The sequence below is a fragment of the Aotus nancymaae genome, unplaced genomic scaffold (assembly GCF_030222135.1).
Source record: "Aotus nancymaae isolate 86718 unplaced genomic scaffold, 86718_ANA_hifiasm-v0.15.2.pri h1tg000007l, whole genome shotgun sequence".
NCBI classification, from domain to species: Eukaryota; Metazoa; Chordata; class Mammalia; order Primates; family Aotidae; genus Aotus; species Aotus nancymaae.
The window spans coordinates 918,123-940,786 of record NW_026988418.1 but is presented as its reverse complement, the minus strand read 5'-3'; the positions used below and the strand labels follow the sequence as shown (position 1 = coordinate 940,786).

At 46.3% G+C, this 22,664-nt stretch overlaps 1 protein-coding gene across 1 annotated transcript in view; it reads left to right on the top strand.

Moving 5' to 3' along the window:
- The window catches only part of INPP5B (inositol polyphosphate-5-phosphatase B), a 72,002-nt gene that overhangs the window by 7,948 nt on the left and 41,390 nt on the right, over window positions 1-22,664 (top strand). Inside the window, 3 exon segments of the mRNA XM_064372159.1 lie at window positions 3,575-3,841; window positions 3,844-3,863; window positions 3,866-3,962. Of these exon segments, the coding sequence (XP_064228229.1) occupies window positions 3,575-3,841; window positions 3,844-3,863; window positions 3,866-3,962 (384 nt within the window).

The following is a 22,664-nucleotide window of genomic DNA, read 5'->3' as shown; positions in this document are numbered from 1 at the left end:
GTGCAATGGCGTGATCTTGGCTCACCGCAACCTCTGCCTCCCGGGTTCAAGCAATTCTTCTGCCTCAGCCTCCCAAGTAGCTGGGACTACAGGCACATGCCACCATGCCCAGCTAATTTTTGTATTTTTAGTAGAGACGGGGTTTCACCATGTTGGTCAGGGTGGTCTTGATCTCCTGGCCTTGTGATCCGCCTGCCTCGGCCTCCCAAAGTGCTGGGATTACAGGCATGAGCCACTGCGCCTGGCCGAGACTCCATCTCTCTCTCTCTCGCTCTCTTTTTTTTTTTTTTGGAGATGTGGTCTTGCTATGTTGCCCAGGCTGGAGTGCGGTGGCTATTCACAGGCGCGATCCCACTACTGATCAGCACAGGAGTTTTGACCTGCTCTGTTTCTGACCTGGGCTGGTTCACCCCTCCTTAGGCAACCTGGTGGTCCCTCGCTCCCGGGAGGTCACCATACTGATGCCTAACTTAGTGCGAACACCCTATCGGCATAACGCACTACAGCCCAGAGCTCCTGGACTCAAGAGATCCTCCAGCCTCAGCCTCCCGAGTAGCTGGGGATACAGGCATGCGCCACTGCGCATGGCGAGACTCTATCTCTTAAAAAAAAAAAAAAGTTCTACTCCAGAGCCTGAGCTCTTGAGTGTTTTGCTATAGTGCTTCCTTAGCTCATGGCACCCTCTCCCATATAAAGAGCTCAGAAAGAAAGGCTTCCTGTAGGAGGTGATATTTAAGCTTAGGTTAGAAAGATGAAGAAGAGTTTTTCCCCAGGCAGGCAACAACGAGGAAAAGGACGTGGCAGTTGGAGGGAAGAGCAGGACCTTTGGTGGGGTAGGAGGAGGGTGTGGAGACAGTTTAGCCAGGAGAGGTCAGCAGAGGGCATCTCATGAAGAGTCTTAGCTACCCAGCAAAGAGCCTGGATTTTGCCCTATAGATTAGAGAGAGCCATTAAGGAATTTTAAGCTGGAGAGTGAAGATTTGCAAGTTGGAAAAGTTCCTCAGGCAACTGGTATAGAAAAAGAGAGCCTAGAGCAGGGAGATAGGAATGTTTTGCAATGGCTGAGGAATGGAAAGTGAGTCTGGGGACTGGGAGAGCCCTGGTGATAAGAATGGGGAAGGAGGGATGGACTTGCAAGATACCGAAGTCAAAGAGATGAGGATGAAGGCACCACGGGGGCAGTGAGTTTGGGTCACATTCACAACTTCATCTGCAGAGATCAGAACAGTACCTGGCATACAGCAGGCACTTAATAAGTATTTGTTGAATGCATGAACAGAGATTGGTAGCTGGCTATGAGAACGAAGGAGAGGAGTCAAGGATGACTTCTTTTTTTATTTTTTTGTGAGATGGAGTCTCTCTGTTTGTTGCCCAGGCTGGAGTGCAGTGGCGCGACCTCAGCTCACTGCAACCTCTGCCTCCCGGGTTCAAGTGATTTTCCTGCCTCAGCCTCCCTAGCAGCTGGGACTACAGGCGCGTGCTACCACACACCGCTAATTTTTGTATTTTTTTTTTTTTTTTAGTAGAGATGGGGTTTCACCATATTGGTCAGGCTGCTCTCGAACTCCTGACCTCGTGATCTGCCCACCTCGGTCTCCCAAAGTGCTAGGATTACAGGCGTGAGCCACTGTGACCAGCCAAGGATGACTTCTTTCTTTTAGGATTGAGTGTGTGTCTTGCAGTCCCCTTACCTACTCATCTTTCTGGGGTCCACACCACACCTGGGGTAACCAGCAGAGAAACTCTGTACCCACCAACTTCCCTGAGTGCTTGTCATGATGGAGATTCCCTCAGGGAGGCACCTGGGTGAGACGGAGTCTAGCTCTGTCACACAGGTTGGAGTGCAGTGACACAATCTTGGCTCATTGTAACCTCCACCTCCCAGGTTCAAGTGATTCTCCTGCCTCAGCCTCCCAAGTAGCTGGGATTACAGGCACCCGCCCCCATGCCCAGCTAATTTTTGTATTTTTATTTATTTTTATTTATTGGGGGACAGAGTCTCACTATGTCACCCAGGCTGGAATGCAACGGCATGATCTCAACCCACTGCAACCTCCGCCTCCTGGGTTCAAGCAATTCTCCAGCCTCAGCCTTTTCAGTAGCTGGGATTATAGGCGTACACCACCACGCTCGGCTAATTTTTTGTATTTTTAGTAGAGATGGGGTTTCACCATGTTATCCAGGCTGGTCTCGAACTGCTGACCTTGTGATCCACCCACCCCAGCCTCTCAAAGTGTTGGGATTACAGGCATGAGCCACCACGCTTGGCCTTTTTGTATTTTTAGTAGAGACAGGATTTCGCTATGTTGGCCAGGCTGGTCTCAAACTCCTGACCTCAGCCTCAGCCTCCCAAAGTGCTGGGATTATAGGTGTGAGCCACTGTGCCCAGCCACTACCATATTTTATCTTTTCAGACCTTGGCTTTCTTATTTATACAATGGAAATATAAACTTGCCTTCTCTAATAATCCAAGAGTTTTGTGAGGATCAGATGAGGCCAAATATGGGTTAGTAGTATGTAAATGGTGAAGACAACTTAAAAGCTGTGTCTGACAGTGCATAGTTAGGACAGGAACTCATGTCTTCTCATGTATTATGTCCTTGCACATCCAATTCAGTTTGGTCAGGTTCATGCAGTTCCACAAACAGAGCAGACAGGATAGCAGAAGGGTTAAGAACAATTGTTCCAGAGTCAGATAGTTTGAGTCACAGGGTTTGAGTCAGAGACAGAGGTGACTCAAGAATTTCTAGGAAGGAGAGTGGCAGTCTGGTGAAGGGAGAAATAGAGGACTTGATATATTTCATAGTAAACACACTACTTTGCTTAGAGCGTGCGTTTCTCTGGAGTGGGCTGCCAACTGCTGGTGGAGTTTATGGGTAGTGAAATCCTCCAACCCTCTGGCATCTGTTTGAATCCTACACTCTGCCAGTCACTCTGTGACCTTAGACTTAACCTCTCTGAACTCGGCTGCCTTGTATATAAAATTGGGATAATAGGCTGGGTGCGGTGGCTCATGCCTGTAATCCCAACACTTTGGGAGGCTGAGGCTGGCCGATCACTTGAGGTCAGGAGTTCGAGACCAGCCTGACCAATATGGTGAAACCCTCGATTGTACTAAAAATACAAAAGTTAGCCAGGCGTGGTGGCAAGTGCCTGTAATCCCAGTTACTCGGGAGGCTGAGGCAGGAGAATCGCTTGAACCTGGGAGGTGGAGGTTGCAGTGAGCAGAGATTGCACCACTGCATTCCAGCCTAGGGGACACAGTCAGACTCCGTCTCGGGGAAAAAAAAAAAAAAGGGATAATAGTTTTCCCCCTCATGAAGTGTGTTACGAGGAGTAGGAAGATTATATTTATACGAAGCACAGACCTTGGCACATAGTTACCGTGAGATTCAGGAATAACGGGGTCTCTGCCTTGGAACAGTACTTTTGTGTTCACAATTATTCTTGCATTTTAACCTCAGACCCTTCTGTGCGCAAGAGAAACTGGCCAGGAGGGTCTCGGGATAATACAATCATGCAGAGCCGGCTCCTCAAGCCTATGGCTCAGTCTGCCCTCCTTGTTCCTGCACAGGCTTGGATTCTGCGACCCGGGATCCTGAATTCCTGTGGCTGTCTCGGCACAGGTGCGCAAAGCCGGAGCCGGAGCTGGAGCTGCCAACGCCGCTCGGTTGTAACTCGGCCCCAGGTACCTGGCCAGGGTGCGCGACAATTGGCGGAGGCAGATATCCGTCTCGGAAGGAGCGGTGGGGATTGGAGGAGGACTGGCTTCAGGGGGCGGGCTCTATTCTGTTTTGGGGCGGAGCGATGGAGAAGGCAGGCTTTCGATTGGTGGAGGGGGCACGGGGGGCGGGTTCGTCTGGCGGGGTGGAGTGCTCGGGGCGGGCGGCGGGATGAAGAGCTTGAGGAGGCAGATGGGGAAATGTCTGCCGCCGTCGGCTCTCGGGAGCGCAAGTCTGCAGGTCCGGCGGGCGGCGGGAAACTGGGCTGGGGAGTTGGGCTGGGGGCGGCGGTGGGCCCTGCCCATGGGTGGGCAGGGTCTGCGGTTTGGCCGGTGGACGCACGGGGCGAAGACCAAAGTCTTGGTGGCCCTCCGGAGGCTGGGACACTGGGGCAGAAGTTCTGCTACGTTCTTCTCAGCCGGGCGTGACGAGGGCTGGAGGGTGGGAATGGGATACTCGGGAATTCGGAGGCTGGGGTTTTAGTAAAGCTCCGTTTCGAGCACGCTGTGTGACCTCGGGCCACTCGCTGCCCCTCTCTGGGCCTGTTTCTCCATCTGAGCTTGCTCTTCAATCCTGACCTTCCGAGTTTGTCGCGTGGGGGGTGCACTCCCTGTGACAGAGCCTTCCTTTGGGTGAGGTATGGTATATGTTGGGGTCCTGTCAGTCCTCAGCCCCTGTGATGATAGTGCAGTTTACAGGGCTTGAGTCTTGGGGAGCCCCATCTGCTCTGGGACTAGAGGCCAGGATGAGGTTACAGGTTATAAAGGGACTAGGTTTTTTCCCACCTAGCTGTTGATGAATAATGGGCAGCACAGAAGGCCACTTGTTGAGCAGGAGCTTGTCATTTGGAGATAGGAGGCTCAGGGATGAAATTTGGGTGAGTCCGCTTTTTTGTCCAGCTCCAGGGTTTTCTGCAAGGGCTCCAGGTGCTTTTTTCCCCTGGGTGTGTCTGTGAGGCTCCATTTACGTGTAAGCTTTGGCATGACCCTTAGTACCTATTTGTACCTCTTTTCCCAGTCATTTGCCAGCAATGAAGAGGCTGTCAAGTAGCTGTGTAAAGTGTGGGCCAGCACTCCACTTGCTCTTACAAGGCTTGGAAACTGTGAGGGGCAGGGAGGAGTGGTATGTTGCACAAGAGTTTGTAAAATGAGAGGAAACGAGGTGGGCAGAGGACTTCCTCAGTGCTTACGTTTCTCCTTCATTGCAGCCACCACAAGGTGCGATTGAAGCGCCTGATGGTGCTGATAGTTTGCATCTTCCTTGGGCTTATCTCAGAGTTCACTATAGCTTGAGTTTCCATGACATTCTGGGCTATGGTGCTGGGACGGGTGAGAGTTTAAGAGCACATCATCTCCTTGACCCTTCACAAGAGACTGCCAGAATCCAGACAATTGGTGGAGGACAAGCCCAATGGCAGCAGAAAGAGGTGGGTGCTGTGTTCTCAGCCAGTACACCAGAGCTAGGCCATGCAGGCACTTCACTCCCTTAGTCTTCAACTCTGAAGCCAGTTAGCTGCCCCTGGGTGAGAAATGTGCAGGGATCTCAAGCTTTCATTTCCTTTCCGAGTCACATGCTGGGGAGGATTTATTGTTTGTTGTTAAGGTTTCAGTTTTATTTTTCTTTTAAAATAATTTGAAAGCTGGGTGTGGTGGTGCGTATCTATATTCCCAGCTCCTTGAGAGGCTGAGGTGGGAGGCTTGAGCCCAGGAGTGTGAGGGTGATGTGCACTATGATTGATCCTGTGAATTAGCTATTGCACTCTAGCCTAGGCAACATAGTGAGATTGTCTCTAAAATAAATAAATAAATAGTTTAAAACATTTTGTTGGCTGGGCGTGGTGGCTCATTCCTGTACTCCCAGAACTGTGGGAAGCAGAGGCGGGTGGGTCACCTGCGGTCAGGAGTTTGAGACTAGCCTGGCCAACAGGGCGAAATCCCATCTCTACTAAAAATACAAAAATTAGATGGGTGTGATGTCGCATGCCTGTAATCTCAGGTACTTAGGAGGCTGAGGTAGGAGAATCGGTTGAACCTGGGAGGCAGAGGTTGCAGTGAGCCGAGATTGTGCCACTGGACTCTATACTGGGAGACAGAGCGCGACTCCATCTCAAAAAAAATTTTTGTCTTATCATAATACCTACAGTAAGTAGGGTTACACTATTAATTGCTAAGTTGCTCATGCTAAAATTGCTAAGAAATGGCATCAAGCCCCCCAGTTCTATTTGGGTTATCTCTGTTTTCGGAGTTATTCTGACCTCAGAGGAAAGTTACATCTTCTATAACAGATAGAAAGAACCCTTTGGGCTGCCTCTGGATGTCGATACAGGCCCCAAGGGAAGCAGAGTAGTTGATTTGTTTTTTCTTATATGCATATGATCAAAATACCCACTTCCTGATAGCCTGGAAAACCCAAGGCAAAACGTTGCTTTAAAATACTGTTTTTGGCCAGGCGCAGTGGCTCACGCCTGTAATCCCAGCACTTTGGGAGGCGGAGGCAGGCAGATCATGAAGTCAGGAGTTTGAGACCAGCCTGGCCAACGTGGCAAAACCCTGTCTCTACTAAAAATACAAAAATTAGCCCAGGTATGGTGGCTTGTGCCTGTAATCCCCGTGCTTTGGGAAGCCGAGGCAGGTGGATCATGAGGTCGAGAGATTGAGACCATCCTGGCTAACACGGTGAAACCCTGTCTCTACTAAAAATACAAAAAAAAAATTAGCTGGGCGTGGTGGTGGGAGCCTGTAGTCCTAGCTACTCAGGAGGCTGTGACAGGAGAATCGCTTGAACCCGGGAAGCAGAGGTTGCGGTGAGCCGAGATCATGCCATTGCACTCCAGCCTGGGTGACAAGAACAAGACTACGTCTCAGGAAAAAAAAAATATATATATATATATATATATATATATATGTATATATATTCTGTTTTTGATGCACGACAGGAGAAATAAGGCTCCCCCCAGGAGCTGGCAGTCTGATGGAGAGGGGTCTGATAATACATAGATAGAGGTAACAGAGTATAGGGTTGGCCCAACAGGACAGTGTTCCTTGTAGGGAGAGTTTGGTAGGGATTATATTAGAAGAATGAAATGAAGCTAGTTTCAGACTGGGATCCATGTCTTCAGGTTCAGATCGATATCTAGGAGCTAAGTTGTGGTGTTGAGGTAATGCTTCCGGTTGAGTGGCAGCCTGTTCATGTGATTCTCTTGGCCTCTTCAACTACTTCAGGTGCCAGTTGCCAAGGCCAACTTGCAGTGGCATTAGATTGGTAGTTGGATTAGTAGGCATCTTTCTGCTCCTTCACTTATTTAAATGCTCTTAATATCTTTTTCTTTTTTTCTTCCTAACCACTAGATGACCAGGGATGCTGTTAACTTCCTTGTGCAGCTTTTTCTTTCCTTAAAAAGAGTGAAGTCCAATTTGGGAGAAATGCCTCATTATTTCCATCTAGCAACTGAAGTTTCTTTTATCCAGAAAACCCCATTGAGGATCCTGCCTGCACAGTGCCCAGTACTTATCCAAGTCAGTCTGTCAAATGTTCACCTGCATTGCATTCTTGGTACATGCAAAGTCCTGGAGCTGTGTTCTGGAGGATTTTGAAATATGTGCTAGAAAGGAAATGGCTACTCAGAAGTCCCACAGGGGCCATTCTGGGCTATTTTAACAAAGCGGTAATAGCAAATAAATTTTGGCCTTTTGAAGTGGTTTTCTTAATCCAGTGGTTGATTAGAAATGAGTCAGCTTGGGCCAGGCGAGGTGGCTCATGCCTGTAATCCCAGCACTTTGGGAGGCCGAGGTGGATGAATCACGAGGTCAGGAGTTCAAGACTTGGCCAAGATGGTGAAACCCGTCTCTACTAAAAATACAAAAATTAGCTGGGCGTGGTGTCACGTCTGTAATCCCAGCTACTTGGGAGGCTGAGGCAGAGAATTGCTTGAACCTGGGAGGCGGAGGTTGCAGTAAGCTGAGATCATACCACTGCACTCCAGCCTGGGCAACAGAGTGAGACTCCGTCAAAAAAAAAAAAAAAAGAAAAAAGAAAAGAAAAGAAAAAGAGCCGGGCGCGGTGGCTCACGCCTGTAATCCTAGCACTTTGGGAGGCCGAGGCGGGTGGATCACGAGGTCAAGAGATCAAGACCATCCTGGTCAACATAGTGAAACCCCGTCTCTACTAAAAATACAAAAAATTAGCTGGGCATGGTGGCGCGTGCCTGTAATCCCAGCTACTCAGGAGGCTGAGATAGGAGAATTGCCTGAACCCAGGAGGCGGAGGTTGCGGTGAGCCGAGATCACGCCATTGCACTCCAGCCTGGGTAACAAGAGTGAAACTCCGTCTCAAAAAAAAAAAAGAAAAAAGAAAAAGAAGTGCCGGCACGGTGGCTCATGCCTGTAATCCTAGCACTTTGGGAGGCCGAGGTGGGTGGATCACCTGAGGTCAGGAGTTCAACACCAGCCTGGCCAACATGGCGAAACCTCATCTTAAAAAAAGAAAAAGAAAAAAAAGAAATGAGTCAGCGGACCCAGGAAACAAAGTATTAAAGTCTGTCTGGCCAGTGAAAGGAAATGAATGCTCTTTATATCTCAGGGTAACATAAAGGGTAACCTAGATTACCAGAGTAGAAGCCAGAGAGCATGTTAGCAAAATAGCCCCTGGGTTGGTTTCCCCTCTCACTCTCTCTTTGATCTTGCTTTGTCAGTACTAATAGGTAAAACTGTGTGACCAACATATCCTTTTAACATGGAGAAAACAAATTTGCTTTTGTTTATCTTAGAGTACAGATATCACCCATCATTTCCACCTTTGTGGGTAACTCTGCAGGCTCCTCAGTAAATTATTTTAGGTCACTTTGTTTCCTTAAACAAAAGAGAGCTGTACTCGTTTTTCTTCTTCCTTTTGTTGCTTCCCTCTCCATTTTCCTTCTTGGTGCCATTTAACCCCGTTTTTTGTTTCTAGCACAGGAGAACCCACTAAAGAGTCTTTTTTTCTTCTGAAAACAGTTTGTTTTGGAATTCTACAGTGATTGTTGAGAGCAAGTGAGGTGACCCACAAACACTCAGTTAGAAGTAGAGCTTTGAACAGAAAAATCCTCAGGGAGGGACGGTTCAGGAAGAGGAAGGCATCAATATTTATTAGAGGAAAGATGCTGTACTGTTGGAGGATAGATGCTAGTTGACTTGCATGTTTTTCTTTGCTACTTAAAACGTACTGTTTGCCTGGCACAGTGGTGTGTACCTGTAGTCCCAGCGACTTGGGAGGCTGAGGCAGGAGTCTTGCTTGAGGAGTTCCAGACCAGCCTGGGCAACAAAGTGATATCTCTATATTTAAATTAATGAATTAATTAGATAAATTATGCTCCAACAGTTTTGTTGTTGATCCATACATGTACTGAAGCTAGAAAATGTGAATGAGAAGAGGATTTCTTTCTTGGAATGCTGATGATGAGAATTTAAACAGTGGGTGTCAAGTAGCCTGGACATTTTTCTTTTCGTCATTGTTCCTTGGTGCACTATTACTCTCCTTTTTTGTTTTTATTTATTTATTTATTTTTTTGAGACAGAGTCTTGCTCTGTTGCTGAGGCTGGAGTGCAGTGGTGTGATCTCTGCTCACTGCAGCCTCTGCCTTCCGGGTTCAAGCAATTCTCTTGCCTCAGCCTCCCAAGTAGCTGGGATTACAGGCACGTGCCACCATGTCTGGCTAAATTTTGTATTTTTAGTAAAGACCGGGTTTCACCATGTTGGCCAGGTGGGTCTTGAACTCCTGACCTCAGGTGATCCGCCCACCTTGGCCTCCCAAAGTGCTGGGATTACAGGCGTGAGCTATCATGCCTGGACTAATTTTTGTATTTTTAGTAGAGACAGGGTTTCACCATATTGGCCAGGCTGGTCTCGAACTCCTGACCTCAAGTGATTCGCCTGCCTCAGCCTCCCAAAGTGCTGGGATTACAGGCATGAGCCACTGCACCTGACCTCAAGTGATCCTCCTGCCTCAGCCTCCCAAAGTGCTGGGATTACAGGCATGAGCCACTGCACCTGACCCCTTGGTACAATATTAGATGTGTGTCTCAACTTTCCTTTTATGTCTGTAAAATGGGAGTGAATGTTTGCCTCCTGGAAGGTCACACAGGACTTAAGGAATGCTAAATTACTTAGATGTGCTTTTATTTGGGAAATACAATTAGAAATAGGAAATGCTAGCCAGGAGCGAGATGGCTCATGCCTGTAATCCCTGCATTTTGGGAGGCCTAGGTGGGCAGATCACTTGAGGCCAGGAGTTCGAGATCAGTCTGGCCAACATGGTGAAACCCTGTTTCTACTAAAAATACAAAAATTGGCCGGGCACGGTGGCTCATGCCTGTAATCCCAGCACTTTGGGAGGCCGAGGCGGGTGGATCACGAGGTCAAGAGATCGAGACCATCCTGGTCAACATGGTGAAACCCTGTCTCTACTAAAAATACAAAAATTAGCTGGGCATGGTGGCACGTGCCTGTAGTCCCAGCTACTCGGGAGGCTGAGGCAGGAGAATTGCCTGAACCCAGGAGGCGGAGGTTGCGGTGAGCCGAGATCACGCCATTGCACTCCAGCCTGGGTAACAAGAGCGAAACTCCGTCTCAAAAAAAAAAATACAAAAATTAGCCTGGCAGGATGGCATGCGCCTGTAGTCCCAGCTACTTAAGAGGCTGAGGCTTGAGAATCACTTGAAACCTGGAGGCAGAGGTTGTAGTGAGCCGAGATCACACCACTGCACTCCACCGTGGGCGACACAGGGAGACTCTGTCTCAAAAAAAAAAAGAAAAAAAAAGAGAAGTGGGAAATGTTCACCTCTGAGAACCGAGAACCTGGCTGCTCTATTCAGGGTCTATCCTAGGGGGATTTTTTTCCTGTTAAGAACTGCACTGGCTGGGTGTAGTGACTTATGCCTGTAATCCCAGAACTTTGGGAGGCCAAGGCGGGTGGATCGCCTGAGGTCAGGAGTTCGAGACCAGCCTGGCCAACATCGTGAAACCCTGTCTTTACTAAAAATATGAAAATTAGCCAGGTGTGGTGGCATGTGCCTGTAATCCTAGCTACTGGAAAGGCTGAGGCAGGAGAATCACTTGAACCCTGGAGATGGAGGTTGCAGTGAGCAGAGATCATGCCACTGCACTACTCCAGCCTGGGTGACACAGCGAAACTGTCTCAAAAAAAAAAAAAAAAAAAAAAAAATCAAGTTAAAGTACAAACCACAGTGCTTCCAAAAAAAAAAAAAAAAATTCCAGGCACGGTGGCTCACACCTGTATTCCCAGCACTTTGGGAGGCCGAGGCAGGCTGATAACGAGGTCAGGAGTTGGAGACCAGCCTGGCCAACATAGTGAAACCCCATTTCTACTAAAAATACAAAAAATTAGCCAGGTATGGTGGCAGGTACCTGTAATCCCAGCTACTTGAGAGGCTGAGGCAGGAGAATCGCTTGAACCCAGGAGGCGGAGATTGCAGTGAGACAATATCATGCCATTCATTGCACTCCAGCCGGGGTGACAGTATATGACTTCGTTTCAAAAAAAAAAAAGAAACGCCTTTACTATCTTCTTTACTCCTTTCCTCCCTATATTTTCATATTTCTGAATGCCATCACTAACAACCTCAGGGCATCCTTGACTTTCGCTCTGCTATTATGTCTAATAAGATTCTGTTCATTCTTTTTCTGCAGTGCCTCTCCTATCTACCCACATTTCAAAATCCCCATCATTCACGTTGGTATCCTCTTACCTGAACTGTTGCAGTTGTCTCCTTATAAGTCTTCCCAACCTCAAGTTTCCCTGTCCCTTCGGGATCTCCTTAGAACATAATTTGATTGTGTTCTACTATTATGTATGTGAACTTGAATATTGTACCACTACCTGTTGCCTATAGAATAAAGTTTAAATTCCTTAGCGTAGTGGTCAAGTCCCCTGCACTGCCTGGCCTCAGCCTGCTTCTCTGGTGTTATCTGCTGCAACTCATCTTCATTTCCTTTTACTTCAAACTCAACTGCTTATTATTTCTGGGTAAAGCCCGGTACTTTTTCACCTCTCTGTTGACTTCCCATTCAGCTACATTTTTGTAAACTTGAACTTGCTGCTTTTAGCATTTTGCATTCTCTCTCCTTCCCAAATGACAACGGAATGCTTTGCACATCAGTAGGTGCTCAAAAAATCTCTGTCTGTCTCTGGTTGAACTGTAGAGACCCATACAGTTTCTAGCCTAAGTTTGTGGCCTGAACAACTCCTGCCCTCTTCCTCTTTGAGCATGCTCTATGGTGCCCTCCCCCATCCCTGGTTTGCTCTTGCCCACTTCTCTTTTAGCTTTATCACCAGACCACAGACAGTTCACAGAAGGCCCAATGAAGGGTGAGCCTGAGAAGGAAAAATTCAAGTCATGTCTCCAAGGGCCTATCACCACTAACTAACCTGTTGCTATAAAGTAATTGCACTATAGTCTTCTTCCTTGAAAGCTAAACGCAGTCATATTTAGTCCTTGCCAGCCTAAATTGGATTTGCACAGGATGCAAATTGGATTTTCAATCTAGAGTTTACAGTTTACATGGCACAAGATGTGTTTTAGAGATGTCTGTGTTCGTTTTATTTTATTTTTTGAGACAGAGTCTTGCTCTATTGCCCAGGCTGGAGTGCAGTGGCACAATCTCAACTCACTGCAACGTCTACCTCTTAGGTTCAAGTGGTTCTCCTGCCTCAGCCTCCCAAGTAGCTGGGCCTGCAGATATGCGCCGCCACACCTGGCTAATTTTTATTATTTTTATTTTTTTTTTTTTGAGCCAGAGTCTTGCTCTGTCACCTAGGCTGGAATCCAGTGGCATGATCTTGACTCACTGCAACCTCCACCTCCCATGTTCGATTGGTTCTTCTGCCTCAGCTTCCCAAGTAGCTGAGACTACAGGTGCCTGCCACCATGCCCAGCTAATTTTTATTATTCTTATTTTTTTGAGACAGTCTTCCTCTGCCACTCAGGCTGGAGTGCAGTGGCTTAATCTCAGCTCATTGCAACCTCCACCTCCTGTGTTCAAGCAGTTCTCCTGCCTCAGCCTCCTGAGTAGCTGGGATTACAGGTGCCCACCAGCATGCCCATTATAGGTACCTGCCACCACGCCTGGCTAATTTTTGTATTCTTAGTAGAGACAGAGTTTTGTCATGTTGGCCAGGCTGGTCTCGAACTCCTGACCTTAGGTGATCCACCTGCCTTGGCTTCCCAAAGTGTTAGGATTACAGGCGTGAGCCACCATGCCTAGACTTTATTTTATTTATTAATTTCTTTTTTTAATTTTTTGTATTTTTAGTAGAGGTGGGGTTTTACCACGTTGGCCAGACTGGTCTCAAACTTCTGACCTCAGGTGATCCACCCGCCTCAGCCTCCCAAAGTGCTGGGATTATAGGTGTGAGCCACCACGCCCCCCCCACCGTGTTCATTTTAAATCCTAGAATCTGTGTTACCTCTTTTTAAAGCCATGAGATACTTGAGAAATGTAAAATAAATGAAAAAAGAAGACTAAACATGGTTATTTAACTTTGAAGAAAATAACAAAACTATTTGGGTTGATGTCGAAGCTGAAATGGAAAAAATGGATTCTTTCCAGTCTTTTTAATGCCAGGTGCCCTGTGTTATGAATGTCACTCAAGAGTTACCTGCCCTTTGTAGTATGTGCTAGGTAAACACTTAGCTCCTTTCTGTCATAAGAATAAAATCCAAACTCCACATGGCATTTGAAGTCTTATAGTTTAGCCTAAATTTATTACTGTTATTATCATTATTAGTAGCACTTACCATTTATTAAGCACTTACTTTGGGTCCATGGGCCTTACACTGTGTTACAGAAGTTCCGTAAGAGGATCTCTATTTTTCAGCTGGGAGATTGAGGCTTAGAGAGGGTAGGTAACATGCTTGTGATCACTCACCTGGTCAGTGGCAGAGTCGAAAGTAGAACTCAGGTCGCACTTGAGCCCTAACTCTTACACTCTTTTTTTTGAGACAGAGTCTCGCTGTACTACCCAGGCTGGAGTGCAGTGGTGTGATCTCAGCTCAGTGTAACCTCTGCCTCCTGGGTCCAAGTCATTGCCCTGCCTCAGCCTCCCAAATAGCTGGGATTATGGGTGCCTGCTACCACGCCCAGCTAGTGTAATCTTTAGTAGAGATGGGGTTTCTCCATGTTGGCCAGACTGGTCTTGAACTCCTGACCTCAAGTGATCTGCCCCCCTTGGCCTCCCAAAGCGCTAGGATTACAGGCATGAGCCACTGTGCCCAGTCACAGTCTTCTTTTGTATCCCTAGTGGTTCTCAAATAAAACTTTTACCTACTTATTTATCCTACTTATTATTACTTGTTTCTGAGCATACCATAATGCTATATCTTTATTCTTTTGCTGAAGTTATTTTCTCTGTCAGAAATGCTTTCCGAGCCCCTTGTTTTCTCCTTGGTGATATAGTTTATTGATTGAGAGCACAGACTCTTGGCTCAGATTCCCTAGGTTTGAACCCTGGCTGTGTATGCCATTTATGACTGTGTGCTCTTGGGCAAGTTATTTAACATCTTTGTATGTGTCTCCTGGTCTGTAACATGGACATAATAACAGCACCTACATCATAGAGTAGTTATGAGGATAAAATACATGTAAAGTGATTTAAACAGTGCTCAATACGTAGTAGCCTTAAGTATTTGCTCTTTTTATTTTTGACATGGAGTCTTGCTCTGTCACCCAGGCTGGAATGCAGTGGCATGATATTGGCTCACTGTAACCTCTGCCTCCTGGGTTCAAGTGATTCTTGTGCCTCAGCCTCCCGAGTAGTTGGGATCACAGGCACCCACTACCAAACCTGGCTAATTTTTTTGTATTTTTAGTAGACACGGGGTTTCACCATTTTGGCCAGGCTAGTCTCAAACTCCTGACGTCAGGTGATCTGCCCACCTCAGATTCCCGAAGTGCTGGGATTACAGGCGTGAACCACTGCACCTGGCCAAGTATTTGCTCTTAATATTATTAATATTGATAATACTACTATCATTGTCATCATCAACAGAGGCCTGACTTGTATTCTAGGTAGTTGGATCTAGACTGGCTGAATTCTTTGCTAGTATATGAGGCCCTGTCTCAGACTTAGAGAGCCTGTGGAGTGTCCCCCTGGTGGTGTGTACACAGCATGATGTCACTGTCAAGCATTGAACCCACTCACTTAATCTGGTAAGTTTGAACTGTCAGGTATTTTGATGCACATGGTTTGCAGGTATTTTGCTCCCATGGTTTTGCAGGTTCTTCCAGTGTGCTGGAAATGGAATGCAAAGGCTGGTGACTGAGAAGATAGGAGGGGACACCTCCTCCTAGACCTGTCTAGTAGATGTTCAGGAAGGGTTGAACGTGATTTCCACCCAGCAGTGACAGCCACACTCCCACACATTCTGTAGAAACTGTGCTGATACTTTTGCTTTGTTATCCAAACAGATTTAAACCTTCTATTCACATTGTACTTATCCCTGGGAGTTTATAGTTTCAGTGATGATGATGTCCTCATGCTTGCAAAAGGGGAGGCTGTGGGACTTTGGAGTCAAGCAGATCTGGGTTTTAAAGCCAACTGCACCATTTACTGGCTCTATGTCCTCAGGCATGTCTGCTATCTGCTCTTGGCCTCAATATCCTTATTTGTAAAATGAGCCTAATAATCAGACACCATGGATGAAGCATTTAACATAGTACCTAACTATGAGAGGTGCTTGATAAATGGTAGTCGTTATTATTAAAGCAGTGGGGGATTAGGAGTGATGGAGAAGAAGGAAAGGAACAGTTCCTGAATGCCTGCTGTGTGCCAGGCATCGTGCTATGTTCATGACCCATGTAGATTGTATTTGTTTATCCTTTTGAGGTCTCTGTAAGGATGGTAGCATTATTTCCATTTTACAAATGAGGAAGCAAATTAAGTAATTTGTTTGAGATTTCATATGAAGTGATGGATGGAGTCAGTAACATTACCAGCTCTATTTTATTCCAAAGCCCAAGGCATTTTCCAAAACACTCTAATATTTCTTAAAGTGCCAGACATGTTATATTTACAGGAAGACACTCAAAATTCAGAGAAATGACTACTGAGGACTTATGTGACTGGAAGGGCTTCATGAAGGAGGAGATAGGAATTGAGGCTGGGCTTCAAAGGAGAGGTGGCTAGAAAGTAGGAGGAACTTCATATGAAGGCATGAGTGAGGATAGCATGTGTGAAGAATCTACGCTTTTAGAGTGTGCTGTCTTTGGGTGATGGATTGATGAGGGAGAATAAAGCCAAAATGCAAAGGGCCTCAGATGCCAGTTGAACCAGTTTGGGTCTTAACCTGTAGGCAGTGGTGTAATACAGGAAGATTTAGATCAGGGAGAGATAAAATCACAGATTAATCAGATCAAGTGTGGAGGCTAAATGGGTAGAGAGAAGTGGGAAGATCTCATAGTTGGGAGACTCCTGAGGTGGCAAGTAAGGAGATGATAGCCTGGAGGAAAGCAGCTGTGAGACTGAAGAAACAGATGACTGACTCTTTCTGGGGGCACAAGGAGAGAGGTGAGCCGATGGCAAGACTGTACACCTGGCTGATAGGAAGAATGATGGTGCTGGTAACAGACGGGAGAGCTCAGGGAAGAAGTCCAGAATCAGACTGCAGTTTTACCTGCCCACCTCCCGACCCCCCGCATATAGAACATCTTATAGAAATGCCCAGGGGGCAGTGGAGGTATGAACTCAGACAGGGCTAGATAGCCGCATTCATAATCAACTGGGATGGCTGCTGGGTTCCTTGTAGAAGAGACAGAACAAGGTCTAGATCTGGACTGTCCAATATGGTGGCCACCAGCCATGTGTAGCTAAGCTATTCTTTTTTTAAGAGATGGGGGTCTTGCTATATTGATTGACTAGGCTGGTCTCGAACTCCTGGCCTCAAGCCAGCCTCCCATCTTGCACTCCGAAAGTGCTGGGATTACAGGCTAAACTTAATTTAGGTAAAATCAAATAAAAAATTCAGTTTTTTGGTTGGGCATGGTGGCTCATGCCTATATTCCCAGCAGTTTAGGAGGCCTAGGCAGGCGGATTGCTTGAAGTCAGGAGTTTGATAGCAGCCTGGCCAACATGGTGAAACCCCATCTCTACTGAAAATACAAAAATTATCTGGGTGTGGTGGTGTGTGCCTGTAATCCCAGCTACTAGGGAGGCTGGGGCAGGAGAATTGCTTTGGAGGTAGAGGTTGCAGTGAGCCGAGATTGTGCCACTGCACTCCAGCCTGGGTGAGGGAACAGGACTCTTTCTCAAAAAAAAAGAAAAAAAAGAAAAAAAAGAAAAAAAATTAATTTTTTCATTTCCTTAAGTTGTATACCGCCCCCCACCCCCACAGACGGAATCTTGCTGTGTCGCCCAGGCTGGAGTGCAGTGGTGCAATCTTGGCTCACTACAACCTCCGCCTCCTGGGTTCAAGCAATTCTCCTGCCTCAGCCTCCTGGGTAGCTGGGATTACAGGCACCCACCACTGCACCTGGCTAATTTTTGTATTTTTAGTAGAGACAGGGTTTCACCATGTTGGCCAGTCTGGTTTCAAACTCCTGACCTCGTGATCCATCTGCCTTGCCCTCCCAAAGTGCTAGGATTACAGGCATGAGCCACCGTGCCCGTCCTCAAGCCATATTTTAAGTGTTCAATATGTATTGGACAGCACAGTTACAGAATATTTCCATCATCAAAAAAGTTCTATTGGACATTACTGGTCGAGGGCTTGGGGAGTACCTACAAATAACTAGGGGGCCTAGAGGAGGAAAAAGAGCAAAAGGAGACAGAAGGAGCATTTGAAGAAATAATGTTGCTGCCTCTCAGATGATTCTCAAAAGAAATGAGGTATTTCAATTTTGGTTTGAATTTATTTATTTTTCCTTGTATGATGGCATGTTTTAGAAAAAGCCCAGACTGCAGTGGCTCACACCTATAAACCTAGCATTTTAGGAGGCTGAGGTGGGTGGACCACTTTAGGTCAGGAGTTCAAGACCAGACTGGGCAAGATGGCAAAAGCCCGTCTCTACTAAAGATACAAAAATTAGCTGGGAGCAGTGGCAGGTGCCTGTAATCCCAGCTATTTGGGCGGCTGAGGCATGAGAATCGCTTGAACCCGGGAGGCAGAGGTTGCAGTGAGCCAGATCACACCATTAAACTCCAGCCTGGGTGACAGAGCAAGACTCCATCTCAAAAAAAAAAAAAAAGAAAAAGAAAAACAAAATCCCAGACTCCAATTCAGTGGTAGTCCTGGCTACAGGATGTTGAAATCGAGGCCTTGCCGTGTATCTTTGTTTCATAAGTCGGCCTTCAACAGATCTCGTTTGGCTTCTAGAACACTTCTTGGTCATGCAGTGAGGTTAACCCTCACGTTAACCACGGGAAAAGAAGACAGCAACTGTATGAGGCAGACAGTGTTATCTTGTTGAAATGAGGAAGCAGATGGTTAGAGAAGTTTGATAACTTTCTCAATACAACATGCCTTCGACTCCAAAGCCTGTGTGTATGTAAAACACAAAAAATATACGTTATTATAGCTAACTATAGGAAGTACATATAAGCAAAAATAAATCTAACCACTGAGAAATGACTACTGTTAACATTTTGCTGTATACCCTTCCAGACTTTCCCTGTGTCTGTGTATGGGTCCATACAAATACAGCATATGTGACTATTGATAAACATGGTATCTGTGCACATAGACATATACTCCAGTCTTTTCTTTTTTTTTTTTTTTTTTTTTTTTTTTTGAGACGGAGTTTCGCTCTTGATACCCAGGCTGGAGTGTGCAATGGCGCGATCTCGGCTCACCGCAACCTCCGCCTCCTGGGTTCAGGCAATTCTCCTGCCTCAGCCTCCTGAGTAGCTGGGATTACAGGCACGCGCCACCGTGCCCAGCTAATTTTTTGTATTAGTAGAGACGGGGTTTCACCATGTTGACCAGGATGGTCTCAATCTCTTGACCTCGTGATCCACCCGCCTCGGCCTCCCAAAGTGCTGGGATTACAGGCTTGAGCCACTGCGCCCGGCCTACTCCAGTCTTTTCTAACGCATCTAGGTATGTTAGGCCATGCTCATTAACTACCATCCTCAATCTCTTATCAGCAGTCCTGAAGTCCTGCAAGCGCTGAAGGCTGGAACAAATTTTTCTTCTGAGTTTGACCCAAGCTCAATTTGGCAGTAAGACTTGGTTGAACTGACATGAGACTATTTATAGGCTTTGTTTATCCCACTAAGTGTACTATTCATAAGTTATACTGTGGAAATCTAAAAAGTGTTTGATTAACTGGGTATTGCCTCAGACCGTGCTGGGGTTGTTATATAGGATATGATATAGTTAATGTGTTATCTTCCTAAAATCGCTCAAATTCTGAATTTCAAAAAACACTTGGCCCAAAGGGTTTCAGATAAGGGCTTATGGGTCTGTATTAGGCTATGCTGCTGCTTGGGCTAAGGAAGGCACCTCAAGGGTCAACATTGTCTATTTAGTGAGGCACGTGAGAGTTTGGGTTCTATACAATATGTAGTACAAAGCACAGAATTTGCAAGAAATATAGAACACTTGCACTTTTACACATCGTAATCAAGCTGCAGTTGTTACTATAACTTGTTGACCTACTAGGTAGGCTCTTATTGGGGAAATAATTTCAGTTGTCCGCATGAAAGGCAGTCAGTGAGAGTTCACAGAAAAATCACACCGAGCTTAATCTGTGCCTGGGGGCTGCTTGTTTAGGGTGTGTTTACTGACTGCCTGGTGTGTGCCATATATTGTGGTGTGCTGGGGCCACAGAGACTGCACATCAGTCCCTGCTTCCAAGAAGCTTGTGGTCTAGGTATGGAGATAAGACAGATAAGAACAGTTAAACCCAGGTATGGTTCCATGATCGTAAATGCCTTGATGGAGGTAAGCACTGAGTTATGTGAGAATATAAGGAGAGGGCCAGAGAAAGCTTTTTGAAGATAACTCTTGAGCTGAGTCTTGAAGGATGAGTTTGTAGCTCACCACGTGAAGGTGGAATTGGAACGTGGAAAGATATACCCTGGATCAGGGTTGGAATGAGTAGGCAGCGTCTGAAAAGGTAAGTTTGGTGTGACTGGATTGGGAGCTAAGAGAGAGAAGCTTCCAGTGGGGATGGGAAATGGGGCTAGAGAGGTAGTTTGAAGCTATTTATAAATGTGTTTGCATGCAATACTCAAGAAGTATTTTTATTTCAAAAATGATTTCTGAAAAGGGATCTCGATCCAGACTCCAAGAGAGGGTTCTTGGATCTCGGGCAGAAAGAATTCAAGGCGAATCTGTAAAATGAAGGCAAGTTTATCAAGAAAGTAAAAGAATAAAGAATGGCTACTCTATAGACGGAGCAGCCCTGAGGGCTACTGGTTGCACGTTTTTAAAATTTTTTAAAATTTCTTGATTATATGCTAAACAAGGAGTGGATTATTCATGCCTCCCCTTTTTAGACCATACAGGGTAACTTCCTGACATTGCCATGGCATTTGTAAACTGTCATGGCACTGGTGAGAGTATAGCAATGAGGACGACCTGGATCACTCTTATGGCTATCTTGGTTTTGGTGGATTTTAACAGGCTTCTTTACTGCAGCCTATTTTACCAGCAAGGTCTTTATTACCTGTGTCTTGAGCTGACCCTCATATCTCATCCTGTGACTTAGAGTGCGTAACTGTCTGGGAATGCAGCCCAGCAGGTCTTAGCCTTATTTTACCTAGCCCCTATTCAAGATGGAGTTGCTTTGGTTCACATGCCTCTGATAAAATGATGAAAGTTATTGAGGGATTTTACCCACAATAGTGACCTGCTCGGGTTTGTGTGTTTTTTTTTCCTTTCTTTTCTTTTCTTTTCTTTTGAGACAGGGTCTCGCTGTACTGTCCAGGCTGGAATGCAGGGGTACAATCATGACTCGCTGCAACCTCGACCTACCTGGCTCAAGCAATCCTCCCCCCTCATCTCCTGAGTAGTAGCTGGGACTACAGGTGTGCACTACCATGCTCAGTTAATTAAAAAAATGTATTTTGTAGAGATAGGGTTTCACCATGTTGTCCAGGCTGGTCTTGGACTCCTGGACTCAAGCAATCCTCCTGCCTCAGCTTCTCAAAGTCTTGGGATTACAGGCATGAGCCACTGTGCCCACCCAGATTTGTGTTTTCTTCTAGGTATTGGCAGAATGGGATTGGAGGAGGTGAAAATGGAGGTAGGAAAATCATTAAGTGGGCTTTCCAGAAACATTAAGGACCTAAACTAAGGCATGACAGTAGGGATAGAGAAGACAATCAGATATCATAATATTTAAGAGAGGCTGAGTGCGGTGGCTCACGCCTGTAATCCTAGCACTTTAGGAGGCCAAGGTGGGTGGATCACTTGCAGTCAGGAGTTTGAAACCACCTTGGCCAACATGGTGAAACCCCATCTCTACTAAAAAATACAAAACATTAGCTGGACGTGGTGGTACATGCCTGTGATCCCATCTTTCTTGGGAGGTTGAGGCAGGAGAATCACTTCAACCCAGGACAGAGGTTGTAGTGAGCTGAGATCACACCACCACACTCAAACCTGGGCAACAGAGCAAGACTCCGTCTCAAAAAAAAAAAGTTTAAGAGAGAGGATTCATAGGACTTGGTGATTGAACATGGGAAAAAAGGAAAAATCTCTGTTGTCACCTATTAGATTGGGTAACAGAAGGGTTGGAGGTCTGAGGTTGGAAAAAAGACAGAGTTGGGAGTAGGGAAGCAGGAGAGGAGAAAGGACAGGAAGCTGTGGCCAGACGGGGAACTGTGGGGCTGTGTAATGGCAAATCTGGTCAAGAGCTGCTCTGACAGCCAGCTTCTGTGCCAGGTTCTAGAGAGGAGATTCCGAGAAGACTGCCCTGTGGCTGGAAATCCCCCACATCATGCCTTAAAGTTTCCATGTAGTGTAATGAGTGAACATGTTCCAGTCCTTTCTGGACTGTCCTGAGAGACCCCATGTGAGAGCATCAACAAGATGCAGGGCCGTTTTCCCACCAGTACCCTATGCACCCCTGACTGTAAGCTGAATCCACAGAGACAAACTGCTAGTCCTTAGGAGATGCCCTTTCAGCCTGTCTGTTAGGAAGTACCTAAAGAAACAAAATCCTGAGAGAGTTATTAGAAAACACTGACATGCAGAAACAGAGCACTTAATTATAATTCCTTAGTTTGAGAATTGCAGGCGCCTTTACATATGGTAAAGGCCCCTGAAATATTAATACTTAAAGTCCCCACTTTATAGATGAAGAAACTAAGACCCAAAGAGCAGAAGTGACTTCTCAAGTCATACAGGAAGATAGTGGTAGAGCTGGACGTCAGCTGACATTTCCTGATACTTTGCTATACTTAATACATTGAGTGCCTGCACTGCACTGGGCAGGGAAGGAGCAGAAAGAAGACCAAGTCCCTGCCTCGTAGAGTTCACGTTTTGGTGGAAATGGTATCCAATAAAAATGAATAAATACAAAATTTAATATCAAATGGTATTGGTACTAAGAGGGAAACTTTTATTTTTTATTTTTTATTGAGACAGAGCCTCACTCTGTCACCCAGTCTGGAGTGCAGTGGCATGATCTTGGCTCACTGAAACAAGAGGGAAACTTTTTTTTTTTTTGAGACAGAGTTTCACTCTTGTTGCCCAGGCTGGAGTGCAGTGGTGCGATCTCAGCTCACTGCAACCTCCACCTCCCGGGTTCAAGTGATTCTTCTGCCTCAGCTTCTCAAGTAGCTGGGATTACAGGCATGCACCACCATACCTGGCTAATTTTGTATTTTTAGTAGAGATGGGTTTCTCCCTGTTGGTCAGGCTGGTCTTGAACTCCCAACCTCAGGTGATCTGCCTGCCTCAGCCTTCCAAAGTGCTGGGATTACAGGTATGAGCCCCTGTGCCC